At 39.6% G+C, this 14526-nt stretch overlaps 1 protein-coding gene across 1 annotated transcript in view; it reads right to left on the minus strand.

Moving 5' to 3' along the window:
- Positions 1 to 14259, minus strand: part of ajap1 (adherens junctions associated protein 1) — a 38942-nt gene extending 24683 nt beyond the window's left edge. Inside the window, exon 1 of the mRNA XM_079467381.1 lies at positions 13469 to 14259. Within this exon, the coding sequence (XP_079323507.1) occupies positions 13469 to 13497 (29 nt within the window). The 5' untranslated portion in view covers positions 13498 to 14259. The remainder of the gene's footprint in view (positions 1 to 13468) is intronic.
- Between the last annotated feature and the right edge of the window lie 267 nt (positions 14260 to 14526).

Raw genomic sequence — 14526 nt, forward strand, 5'->3', positions numbered from 1 at the left:
TGAAGAAAAAGGCTGTACGAAAAGTTGGCTTTAAGGCTCTTTATAGTCCGTATCTGAAGACATAGGTATGTTTATTATATTGTATTTCTGTACATTGATTTTTATTAACTTTGCTTACTTAAATAAAGCATTAAATAAAGCAAAACGGTTTTTTTGTGACTGATGTAGGGGCCTAACTGACCCATCCTACTCCGTCAAAGACTTGAAAGACTGAAAAGACTGGGGGCTTGCTTTCCCAAAGCAGCCATTCTGATTCTTTGTTATGGAAGTATGGTCTGGCACTTTTATATTGTTTCACTAACCCACAATAGAGTCTGGAACTACAGAGGCACTTGTTCCCAGAACACTGAAGCTAAAGGTTACAGAGTCTTGTTTGATGATGCAACAAATGATAAGGAATGATGTCATAAAGAGGGCTCGTGAACCACTGTACAGCGAAGAGAGCTCCCACATTTGAATACTTAACATTTCTATCTTTTCCATCAGCTTTTTATTATTTAAAATAATAACTATATAATGTATCATTTTTATTATTTTAATGCTTTAAATGGTTGGGTGGATCTTCTGTAGGCATCTACTTATGTATTCAAAAGGGGGTGTCTGGTTGGAGTGGATATCATATCCACAGACGTCAATATAAGCTTCAGCAGCAACAGTTTGGTTTTAGAGCTCATACTGTAAAACAAAAACAGACAATCCTGATGTAGCTAATAAAAACATAAACCGTTCGCAGAATTAGTTTTAAAAAGTTACTGCGGAGGCGCACTTTTGTGACCCCAGGTTAACTTCCAGTACACATTCACAAACAATAGAGTGCCTGTAGATCATTTTTTAATAACAAGCAAAAGAAAAAGAGAAGAACCGTAGAATACTTGACTGAACTTGTCTCTCCAATATTTTGAATTTAGACTGCGACACCAAGCTCAACCGCTAGATGTCAATGTACCACGCGGTTCTTTAAATGCGACAACTACATTCAACAAATTGTTTATTTAATAAAATGAACCTATAACAAAATTCAACAAATGTTTTATTCAATACAATTATTATACATTAAAATAACCATACAAATTAATATGAACATAAATAAAATAAAATATAAATAGTTATATTATTAGACACTAGCCAAACACAAACTGGAAGTTAACTGGGGTCAGGCACACATGTGTCCGACGAAAGACAGTGTTTGAAGTTAGACTAAAGTATGCTGTTCATAAGAAAAGTGTGTCTTTCCAAGGAGATAACACTGAGCAATGTCCCAGCTTACTATAATGAGATTTGGTAGATGAGCATATGGGCAGTAAATACAGGAACATTTAGTCCTGTACATTAGTCAGCTGTCCTCACATCCGATGAGCTAAAGTCTTCACACAGGACAATCGAGGCTGTGATCTCATTGGTTCCATTACGAATCCTCACACATAATCTCCACACACATTGGAACCCGCGAAACCCAACCGGAATGGTTTCTGACGGAAAGCCGAATGCTCACTGACATATGACTCATGGGCCAATTTTTTCAGCTGAATTACACATCAGAGAAGTGTTGCAAATAAATATGGATTCCGTGCCTGTATTTTGGATGAGCGAGGAAGCTTATGTGAGTCAGTCGGATACGCATGCAACTGAACCTGTGGATCAGTGTGTTGGTTTATCCTAAGCAGAGAGAATTTAAGGAAGCAGATGAAATGATCAGTACAAATTGTATGCTTAAATGTATTCTAATCGTATCTAAGGAAAATATTGAATGGTCTAATATTTAACTCCAATGAAAAAGGCATAATTATGTTTTTGTAGGATCTTTAGTCAATATATTATGCAGTTGGTAGATGCTATTATTCAAAGCAAAGTCCAATCAGAACTTTACAGTTCATTATGGTTGAAAACAATACAAATAAAATAAGACATGCCATCACTAGAACACCAAGCATTCTGAAGTGTCTTCTTGACACTGCTTCATCGGACGCGCTTGCACCTGACCCCCAGTAAACTTCGTTTTTTTGTAGTTTTTGGGATGATCTATTGATAGAAATGCAATATAATATACATACATAGCTACGTATTTCTTCAGAGGTGTATAAAGAGCTTACACGATGAAGCGTTATGTTTTTATTAGAATTAGTTATTTCTATCTACATACACACGGGTCCCTTTGCATGTAATGTGCCATGTTCTGTCAGCCATCGTAGTGTTTCAAAAGGAATGGGGGGGGGGGTCGACGGAGCGGTTGGTGGCAACTTGCAACCTTGCCACTAAATATAACTGACTGGCACAGGCACTCTATAGTAAGTAAACAGGCACTCTAGAGTAAGTAAATGTGTACTGGAAGTTAAGTTGGGGTCATAAAAGGGTGCATGTGCAGAAACATTTGTTTATGTTGTTAAGATGAATCCATCTAAACACACATTGAAGTCTTTACAATCCAACGAACAGACAGCAAATGCACATGTGGCCAGAGCTGTTGAGAGAAAGTCGCGGCAACAGAAGTTCAAATTTTTCGAGTGTCACGAGCCTCTAGATAGTTCCAGGAACTTTCAGTTTATTTCTTTCATTTTTGTATTCGTTAAATGACTGTGTTCAAAATTTGTCACAATTGGTCGGTTTTGCTGCAGCACTATGGGTTACTAGGAACTTCTGGAAACTATTGAGAGGCTCCATGAACCGCCATTGCTGTGAAAAAACTGTTTCATTGGAGTCGACGCAACTCTCTATCTCAATGGCTCTGCATGTGGCTATAAGCAGAGCAATGTCAGAATATGCTTCATGTCGGATCACTGGGTTGTAAATGGCTTTTTCACATGCTCTGACCTATGTGTGTGTGTGTGTGTGTGGGGGGGGGTGGTGGTGGAGGATCCTCTGGAGTGCTTAGCTTTGTGTTTGTGTGTGTTGTGACTGTGGGGGAGATATCACCAACAGCCTTGCACTGACATTTCATATTCCTGCCACACTGATGACAGAACATGACTCCCTCTTCACACATACGCCCTCTAAACACACTCACGCACACACACACAATGTTTCATAAATGGGAGAGAGGTATTGAAAGAGATAACATAACATAAATGACCAAAAGCAAACTGTTTGAAATTTATATTTTTTTAATTTTACAGACATGGAAGCAGGCTAGAGAAACATGACAGAGTTGTCTGTGAATGTAAGTGTGTGTAATGAGGCTTAGCCAAGGAAAAGGACAAATCCCTGCTCGCTGTCGGGGGGAAATGTGACGTCATCCCAAAGCCTCTCCATTAACTTGCTAAAGGAGGGATTGCATGAAGTAATCTGTTAACACAGACTTGGGTAATTCTGCAAATGAGTGAGATTATTTTAACAGATTTTCAAAGACATGCCTGAGAAAAATCCAACAATGTTTTTGCAGTTACTCACAAGGACATAGGGTACGATATGTACAGATTCAGAAAGGAAGCAAATTCTTACTCTTTATTTATGGTGTGTACATGCTGTTCCTTTAAAGGTCAACTGTGCATTGGCGTTGCATGGAAAGACATGCCTGCTTCCCTTTTAGAGAAATGCTGTTTGGGAGGTTATCTCTGTACTTTATAGAAGTTTACTGTGCTTGACCACAGTTAGGGTAAAAATATTGATGTATCGCTGTTATACAATCACTTTTAGATGAAAGCGTCGTCTCTGCCAGCCAGCATCTTTGGATTTGGGCTGAAGGAATGTACAAGTGTTAAACAAATCCTTCTGGCACTTTCCTATCACTGTCCACTTTTCAACAATTCAGTTCAGCTGAACATCAGATAATGTCATTAGAATTCATGAAACAGACCTGACGTACTGAGCCGCTGACAGAGAAAAAAGCCTGTGCATTATATTTACAGCCATCTCAACAAAGGTTTAGGTGTAACTGTGAATGTATGTTCATTAAAAGGTTTAGTTTTTTAATGAAATTTCATGAGTGTATTCTTGGGAAATAACATCTGCAGGTTTTTGTTCAGCACCTCGGACAGCACCACTTCCAGCTTCAGACGGACAGTTTAAAGATTTGAGCTACAGTACAAGTCACCTAAACTTAAATGTTATTAAATATAAAAAATCTGGTTGCATTTTGCGTAACCAATAGAAATTGGTTATACAAAAAAAGTTATACAAACATACAAATATTTTTTATGTCCGTTTAATATATCTCACTTTCAATTGACTTGCAAATCAAGATTATTGAAACGTAAACATTTAAGGCACTTAAAGTTTTTTAGTTGAAATAGGTGACATTTTTACAGTGTATTTGTTATTAGATTTGCCACATTTAAGCAAAACAAATCTTTATTAAAAAAGATTAGCGAAAGATGTTGTGCCACTAAGATCACAGTTACCCTCTCATCACTCACTCCTTAAGAGGCTTTACTTGAATCTAAACAGCATATGATCATGGTTTATTTAGCTGCAAGGTTTCTTTTACTGCATGATAGATTGGCACTGAGGGTTAGTAAGAAGAGTAGTTTGATAAAGCCTGAAACAATGACTTTCTTCAAGCACGTATAAGATGTTACACACCTACACAGCGAGATGCATTCATGTGTAGATGAACACGAACGCGCACACTTCTCATGCATTGAGCCACTCTATCCTACATTCTATAGCGAGTATATCCCTAAGCAAGTCTCCATGCTGCAACTCTCCATGCTGCTTTTCACACACTTAAAATAGACCTCAGCAGATAGAAAAGATCTTTCATTTGCATAGCGGTAGAATAAGCCTATGAATTGCTCCACGAGGGTCCTTTTTCTCTCCTTCTCTTCCTTATTCTCTCTCTCGCTCTCTCTATCTCCATCCCTCATGCATCTTTTGCTCCAGGGGAAACTCTTCGTGATCAAACGTGCCTGTTTATCTGAATGGAGGGAACAGGCTAAATGTAAAGAAAGAGACATCAACTGGAGAGTGACAAACATTTTTCTTTATCTGAAAGCGGGGGCATTTTTTCTAAGGAGGCCAGGAGGCAGTTTCTACTTAAATAAATTTGGATTAGAAAACTAAAGTTAAAATGTGTTAAGCACAAATCTTTACAATGGCTGTTCATGAGCTCATTGTTTTCTCGCCGAGGTAGTAAATAGTGTCATGCTAATGTAAACATACAATAATATTAAAGTAATGTAATACTCTAATAGCATTTGGATTCACATAAGACTAAAACACATCTTAATTCAGAAGTCCCCAGCACATGACTTTGTGGCAGTAACGTTTGCTAAAGCAATAGGTGAAAAGCAGACAGATAACGTATGACCTCCATCACATTTGCTCATTTTTCTCTTCTCTCACAGCTACAGGAGATCCCAGAATGAAACTCAAAAGTTTCGTTTTTGGCATCCTCCCTTACAGTGAAAGATGGATTTTAGTGCCTGACAGGAATAATACTGACTATAACAAAGTGGATGAAAGAATAATAATAATATAAATGCGATTTGTATCATTCGAAAACTGGCACTCCACACTCCTCGCTTACCCTTGATCACTGTGTACCTGTCTGTAAAATGGGCCTCTTTAAAGTTCAGTGACTCAAGTAATTCTGAATGACAACCATTAACATCTGTTTCATTCTGCTGCTGAATCCACAGGCTATATCTGATCTATTAATAATCTATGCTTTCAGCTCGGCTGCACACTGAGGTCAGCTCATGCGTTCAGGGAGCGGAGGAGCAAGACATGTAACGTGTCATCTGACCTGCGCTGTGCCCCACCTGTAACCCGCCTCAGATGCCTACAGGCTCTTTTGAGAGCGACCTATCAGTTAAAGAGTGAGAAACAGCCGAAAACCAGGGGAAAACTCCAGTGTAAGTTTAACCAACCAGTGAGAGGTACAAAATGCGAGTAGCTATTTTGCTATGAGTCCAAGGCAACCATGCATTTAAAGACTTTGTTTAATTTGAAAGTCTTTTTACTTATACTAAAGGATATACTTCTCTTGGTACTATTAAATGTTATAGGAGACTCACAAATGCCACCCTAAAGACAAAAAGAGATTGCAGAAAAGATTCACGATAGATAAGACACATTCAATTGTTATTTTTTGTTTTCCTTTAATAACAGTATGTACCTTTAAGGCAGAGTGGCACACAATAATAATAGCAAGAGAAGAGAGGTTGGCACTGCATCACTCTCAAGCCTGAAGGTCAGTTTTGACTCAAGTGTCTGAGCAAAACGCCTGTCCTTAGGAGCGCAGAGAAAAATCACGAGCTGGGCTTTAAAGACCGGAGTCTATTTTCCTCCACGCCGCACATGCTCACAGAAAACATGTGCCAAGATGAATCCTCCCGTTATTTCACACAGGTCCAACACCACACATATGCTGCATTAAAGGTCTAGTGTGCAATTTTTTGGAGGATCTATTGACAGAAACGCAATATAATATACTACGTCTCCAGAGGTGTGTAAAGACCTTTTATAATGAACCTTAGAATGAGTTATCAACATACACAGCGGGTCCCCATACATTGAGCTCGCCATGTTGTTTGTACAGTAGCCCTAAACGGACAAACTGCTCTACAGAGTGTGTTTCGTAAATACATTTTCTCCTGACGACATTTGTCCTGTGTCAGTGGCTGAAGTGCTTTGAAAGGGAGTGGGAGGGGTGGAGTTAGCCCTTGGTTGCAATTCGCAACCTCACTACAAGATGCCGCCAAAATCTCCACATTGCTCCTTTAAAGACAAGCCACTTATAAAGCAGCAGAGAGAGCGAAGGAGAAAGAGAGAGGGTGGGTTGTTCTACATGACAAATATTCACACAGCAGCCCACCAGATCTGTGAGATGAGATTACTGACCTCAGATCTACAAACTGGCAAACAGTGACAGAAAAACCAATGAACATGCTGATGATTCAGTGTAGGCGGGAGAGCTTGAGGAGGGATACGATGATGAATGTGTGAGTTTTTTTGTGGGAATAATGTGCCCTTTTTCCATGAAGTCATTCAATGGTCAAAGCAATTAATTACTGGAAAAGTGTCCATTCCGGAAAATTCTTAATACGGATGAACGATGTCCTGAACAATGTTCTCACAGAGTCTTCCCAGAATCCTCCACTATTTTAGACCTGCCCCAGCTCTGAGAACAATCTTTAGCATCAATAGTCACTTAAACCCTGATTTATTGAGGCTTAAGGACAAATTACATTTTTATGCGTGTTGAATTTCTGTGAAATTATCTGTAAATATCTGAATAAATTGATAGCTGTGAGTCCCATGGCACTTCTTGTTAACAGAGTAGGAGTGTAACCCCGGTGTCTGGGCCAGATTCCCTCCACTGGCCCTTGTTAATCATGGCCTCCTAGTAGTCCCCACCCTCTGAATTGGCTCTATCTCTCTCCTCTCCACCTATAGCTGGTGTATTGTGAGCGCACTGGTGCCGTCATACTGTGGCTGCCATTGCATCATCCATGGACTGTTGTGATTACTATTTGAAGTTTTCTAAATGCAGTTTTCAGACGAGAAGCATGTCTTTGGTGGTATGCCAGATCATTTGATAAATAAATGATTCATGTTTAGTTTGCTGCATTGCAAAACTTGAAAAATGAGCAAGGAGAGCTCACTTGCATTCCCAGGACTGCAACATCCATAAACTTAGGGGCTCTACTGCTAAATCTTTTTATCTTTTAGTACAACATAAACACTGAAAACTCGAAAACAATTTTCGTCACGGAATGCCTCGGCTAAACATGATTTTCAAAACGTTTTTTTAAAAGGCTGAATAGATCTGTGTCTGGCAAGCTCACTGGAATTTGGCACTAAAGCCTTATGACCAGCCGCTAACCAGGAATAAATACTGAAATGGAGTTCTGTTGAGGACAGCTGCAATCTTCTTTTGTAATATAGAAGAAAGTCATGTATTGCCCATGTTAAGATGTTAAAGTCGTTTGTCTTTCCTTTAAAATTTATTAGTTAACCAAAACATAAATCCGGTTTGATAGAATCAATTAGGAAGTGCTGTGTAGAGGTCCGTGGGGGGCCGAATCATTTACCAAAGCAGATTTTTTCAAGTACTGGTTTAAAAGTTAAGACATTGGGGCAGGATGGAATCTGGGTATCAAGTTTCCAAGGGGCATGATTTAACAAAACACTGGGGGCCTTTTAAAGAATATGTGGACAGAATATCCATAACTGCAGCTACAGAGCATGTCAAACTCTTACTGACCCCACATCTGGCTATTTATACCTCAAAAGTGTCCATCAGACAACTCGGCATGTTGGTTGTATGCGGCGTGCTGAGCCTCTAGGGCCGACTCATTCATTTTCTCTCCATCATACCCCTCAACAATCTCCATGACAGAACCACTTTGTCATTATTGTTCATGTCCAATCAAATGTGTTGTCAATCAAATCTCCGTAGAGACACTGTGAACGTCATACAAGATCTCTGAATGCAAATTCAGGAGCTTGAGCCTAGTGTTACTGTTTTAAAGACCCCATGTAATCAGATGTCTGCATATGAAGAATTAACCTTCATGTGTTGAATTTAAAACAGCGCCTTTGAGATATCCAGACCCTCTTGTTTGCCAATTCTTTGAGAGTGCAAACAACTATTTGCACGCCACCTGTGATGGACTCAAAGGATTCGCCACGGCTCGAAGCGCTGCAATTTATATCACTTCTGTTCATTCCTATACCAACAGCGACTTGTGTTTGTACTAACATGATATATTGCATTCCGGCACAAATTACTGCCTCGTAATGCTAAATAAACCATCCCTTCTTGACCCCAATAAGTCACAGTGTATGTAAAACATCCAGTGAGCTTCCAGAACTCTCTGTGGCAGTTTATGTGTCCCTGGTGTCCATATTGCTGTCACGCATAGTTAGCAATTACACTGTCCAATTACATTTCTAAACTATCTGAGACTTGTAATTAGCATGTAAGCTAAAGTTCCCCTGTCTGCTTGCTCTGATGTGGCGTTTCGGGAACTCGAGCGCAAGTCATTATCACAGGCAAAAACATGATCCAGAAACTCTGGGGGTTTGAGGATGAAGTTTCATTCACTTATTTAAAACAGGGCTGAGAAATGTAGCTGATTTAGTTGTGATAATGTTGACTTATAACATTAGGTAATATAATAAATGTTGAGAATGTTATGCACCTTACATTTGGCGAGATGTTGTATTACTTTGTGTCCAAACTTGGTGGTAGGAAAATGGATAGTTAGTCGAAAAATGAAATTCATTCTGTATGACTTTCTTTCTGCAGAACACAAAATATATTTTGAAAAACGCCGGTTACCAAACAACACTGGACCCCATTGACTTTCACTGTATGGACACAAAACCACAAAGACATTTCTCAAAATACCTTCTTTTGTGTTGCACAGAAGAAAGTCATATACTGTACAAGTGAACGACATAAGGTAAATACAATATTTTTAATTTTGGTGATTTTTTAAAGACATATTAGTCATTATATATATATCTATAGATCATTTGTTCGTTCAGTTACATAAAGTTAACAACAGTGAACCCTGTTAAAACTCAATCCTTTCAAATTATACTTTGATATTTGTGCTCACAGAAGAAATACTGCAGCATTCTTCAAAACCTTCCGGAAAATGCATCTCAATTATTTTAAAGCACTTTTGAAACCTTCAGTTCTTGATGAAAACATTTATGAATCTACAGGTTTTGGTTATGGTCAATCTGAATTTTATTCCATCACATAAATATTTAAATATGGATCAAACATCTTGAGACTTTCTGGTTGTATCATCCAGCCCTAAGGTAAACGTATTTACAACCAATCATAAATGTAATTGAAACTCGGCGTGTTCAAATTAAATGTTATTCAATTCAATATAAGTACCTGTGCGGCTGGAGGAAGGGCCAGTTATGAATAATAAATAAACCATTACAGTTATCTTCTACCTCTGATATTAGGTGATTTAAGAGAGCAGATTAGTGTAGAGATGATGACATATTTTGATAGTAATACATTTAATGGTTTTCTTTCCTCCCGATCAGATGAATAATGGACTGATGCCAGTAGCATCTCCCGCAGGACAGCTGTTTGGCTGAATCGTGAAATGTCATATTTCTACATTCTGTTTGCTTTCATTAAAGTCAAAATACACTACAGCAAACGCCAAACAGAAACTTGATGAATGATCCAAATTTTAATCCAAAGACTGTGCTGATTGGCAGATTGAAAAACTAAATATAGATCCCCAATAAAAAAATACTTTTGTATTTTCTAAGCTTATGATTTGATTTATGATCAATTTCATATTTTCATAAATGGTAATTGTTATATTTTCTTTACAAAAAGCGTAAAGACGGGAAAATGTTCAAGTGCACTTTTATGTTTTTTTCAACCAGCTGTGTTGGCAGATGTCTATTCTTCCACTGCGTCTTTCCTGCACAAAAGAGAAAAATAACCCAATAACACACCACGTTCCTCAGCAGGCTTGAGTCAATCTATAACGGTATAAACTCCCTTCAAAGTAAACAGAAACTGTTGGCAGTCCTTTCCCTAATGGACTTTAACAGAATGCGTCCAACACGAGATGACTCTATACGTGTGTGTTTCTGTTATAGTAGGTCAAGTGACTACAGTGAAGTTCCTCTTAAGCACAGTAAACAACGTCAAAGATGTGTGCGCGCACAAACAGACCTTGGCTGTCTCTTCAGTAAGGAACATGCCTTGGAGGAGAGGATCAGCTGTTATTATGGTTGAAAAGAGCAACATTGAATCTGTACTGCGGGGATCTAAAAGTCTACAGATAAGAGATTCACAACAGCCACAGGCAATTAAAGCCGTAATAAATCCCTCAGCACAACTGTGTGTGTGGCCCACGGACTCACGTATGTGAAAGCTTGGATGATAACTACAAGCCTCATTAATGAACGATTTGTTTCATTTGTTAGCAGTGTTGGTTTGCTTTCAGGCCAAACGTGAATGTAATGGAGCTGTAAAGAATAGAAATCCTCAGAGTCTTTTTAACCATGGACAAAAGTGTTTACGTTTCATTTTCAAGCTGTGTGTGGAGAAACCAAAAGGGGGAGCGAAACATGGCCCTGGAGGGCTTGAGGGGTCTGTTGGTCTCGTGCCATGACGGATACAGTTGAGGCTTTATAGAGATGGTATTGATCGAACAAAAGGCACTACATGAATTGTGTGCGAGTCTGTGTTATTGAGGTGTGCCCTTGCCAACCCTGTTTCACAGGCTGAGAGATACACTAAAGCCATGGTGAGACAACAAATCTTAAATACAGCTTGTTCATAGATGCGACTTTGGGACAATTTCTATCAAGATGCTGTTTAACACTTTGCCGTATTACAATGGAAGCTTTAAAGAAACCTTAAAACGTATAGCTTGTGAAGGGGAATGTGTTTTACATCCTAAATGCATCAATATTGCGGGACTCAAAATGTTAGAATGACTAATTCCTGATTGGAAATGTAAAATATATATTTTTCCCGGCCCCTCTCGACCCTCAAAAATGTCCCCTTTTCAACCTCACCAACATTTGGATCATCATTAACTTTTCTTTTAAGAGTCATTTCTGGCTTATTGAGGCCTTGAAGACTTTGTTACATAACACTTTAAGTGGCAGTAGGCGCAATCAAACCGTTCTGCCATTATATCAGACCGTCGAGAGCGTCAAATGCAAGGCAGAAGCACTCTTCAGACTAACCAGGCATGTATTACTGTGTGCCGGTGGTTTACATTTGAAACAAAAGTGGAATAAAAATGACAGACGTGTCACGCCATTACACGCTACAGTGTACAGGGTAATGAGATAGTTGCATGCTGTCATTTAAGATGTTGAAGCCTGTACAGCGTGCACTTAGAGAATCCCGTCTGACAGGCAGGTAGACGGAATTTGGTGCGGGAAGAAGGAAATGTAAAATTTGATACTCGTTTTAAACGTTTCGAAAATAAAATTTGCAAAGCAGCTTGCGTCAGAGCAAAATAAGCTCATTTTTTCCAGGGAAAGACTCTGCAATGAACCAGCTGCTGCTCAGGTCAGTAAGCAAGCTGATATTTCCCACATTCCCATATCACTAGATATTCCAAGAGCTTGTAACAGCTTCCAGGTCAGTTAACTGGACACGGAGATACATGCCCAGTCTGTTGTATCAGGCCCAATTTGCCACACTGGCTTTATGAGAACATGAAGGAAATTCACAGGGAAAGTACGCCGGAGACCGAAGAGTCTCGGGAGAACGCATAACCTTGATGTGCTGATATTAAAAAAGTTGATGGAGCCCATTAAGAGATGCGGCTAATGATCTTCATCAAGGCTGTTCTGCCTACATGCAATAGTGAGGATGATTTTTTTACAGCCTAAGGGAGATTCTCTTATAACCCAATAACTGAACTAACAATAAGAATTTTATGATTTTATTATATGCCAATCAGTTTGTTCTTATTGACATTCATAACTCAAAAAATAATAGTACATCCGTACAAGCACAGAGAACAGTTATTAAAAATCTTCAAGATTAAACTTACAATTTAACTTCTAAAAACGTCCTCTCAACGTTTCAGGCTTAACCGTGTTGCTTAAGGGATGGATAGTCATTTTGCTCTCTGGACATTCCCTATGATGCTATGAGTAAGCCACACTAAACATATCTGAAGAGTTAAATTATGAAACATGTTATCTAATTTAACATTTAATAACATATTTAACCCCAATTGCTATGTTCTGTCTTTGGAACATTTGGTAACCAGATGGTATGGCAAGGACACGCAAACTCTACCATATTATAGAATGAACTTATGGGTTTGCAGGCTGTATTCTTCTTATTAGAATGAGATACATATGAGCTTCTTAACTAGTTGCAGTAGATACTGACATATCAAAGGAATTTCAATGAAACGTGCAATGATTTTGGCTCTGTTGTAATTCGTTCGCGCACTGGATTACCTATTTTGTCTACAATATTCTCAAAGCATTAAGTGAAGTGGAAATCTACACTAGATATTTCACGTGTGTCAAGTCTGACTTCAGTTCACACAAATTTGAACAATGTGATCAAAAGACTCGGTACAACGTTTTAAAGTAACCAAGAAGATTACAGGCGTATGTTTTTGCATGAGATTTATGTTCAGCTTACACTCGACCTAATTGCGTGCACGTCTTCTCGTCCCGCAGAGCGGTTATTTGGCGACCCCTAGCGACCGCTGCGTGAAAAACTCGCAACTTGATTCGCAATCTTGTTCATTATGAGTGCTTGCTCAAAAATATTTCGAGCGTAATCTTGTTATTGTGAGGCATTTGCTCAAAAATGTTAACAAACCAAAGCTCTGAACAAGGTTTACGGGAGATCTTGCATTCAAAACGTGCTAGACATGTAAAAACAGGATGACACGCATTAACTTGACCGACAACTATTCACATATGAATGTTTGTGAAAAGAGGACAGTCGGCAGCGGGCGTATAATACGTTTTAGTCTCTCCAGTGGTGCCTATAGGTGAGACATGTCAAACTCTTACATTCGGGAGATCAGACAGGGATATTTATTACCTGCGTGTGACACACCGTTTCAGCCACATTTTCCCAGACAATTCCGAATTAGTCCTCCTGGTATTCGTCCATTTATGCGTTCCAACAAACGTCGACGCGTAACGATAACCTTAAGTTAGACACCTTACTCCAAATGTTACGGATGTTAACATTCTAGTGTTATATATCCCTGGAAACGGAAAGCTTGAAATAGCTCCAGGTCTCTCCAAAGCGCACCGACGACAGATTGCCAAATATTCTCGAAAACAAGGACGCGTCTTGTCCCCTCTTAGTTGCTTGCTGTTTTATCCCCGAAAGTGGGCAAGGATGCGCCGAGCGACCCAGCGGCGGCGTGGGCAGCTGGACGGATCGGTTGATACTCAGCAGCCACCTTCTTTACATTCACAAGTTCAGAAGCCTCAGATTATACTCCAGTGGGAAAAGTCAAGAAGCTGTGGGAACATGACGGCGTCAACATCGCCCGTGCGCTGCGCTCTCGGTCACCGCGCACTTTCTCTACATTGTCATCAGACTGAGCTGTGGCAAGACACGCAAGATAAAATACTGAGATTTCCGTGGCGCAAAATCATGTCCTAAACGGACACCGAACCTCTTCGTTCGTTCTCGTATCTTTTCGCACTCAAATAAATTGGTGACACAAAAAGAAAAGGCAAGAAGTGTCACGCCACTTTAGCAGGACGGAGTTCGCGGACGGGCAGTTTCCATTGCGCGATGAGCGGAGCGCTCGTCATTTGGATAGATGGATGGCGTTATCAGCACTGCGCTCGCTATCCTCTCTCTCTCTCTCTCTCTCTCTCTCTCTCTCTCTCTCTCTCTCTCTCTCTCTCTCTCTCTCTCTCTCTCTCTCTCTCTCTCTCTCTCTCTCTCTCTCTCTCTCTCTCTCTCTCTCTCTCTCCTTTCCTCCTCCGTCTGACTAACAACCTGCCAGTCCTACTTTAGCTGACAAGCCCGTGACGTCATTTTAAAGTAAAATCTGTAACATTTCGGAAATAGTCTCCCCTCTCCTCTCTGTGGAGTTCGTCTGAACCTAACGAAGTGCAATCTCGGTTCGGAGAGAT

This window comes from Barbatula barbatula (assembly GCF_947034865.1).
Source record: "Barbatula barbatula genome assembly, chromosome: 11".
NCBI classification, from domain to species: domain Eukaryota; kingdom Metazoa; phylum Chordata; class Actinopteri; order Cypriniformes; family Nemacheilidae; genus Barbatula; species Barbatula barbatula.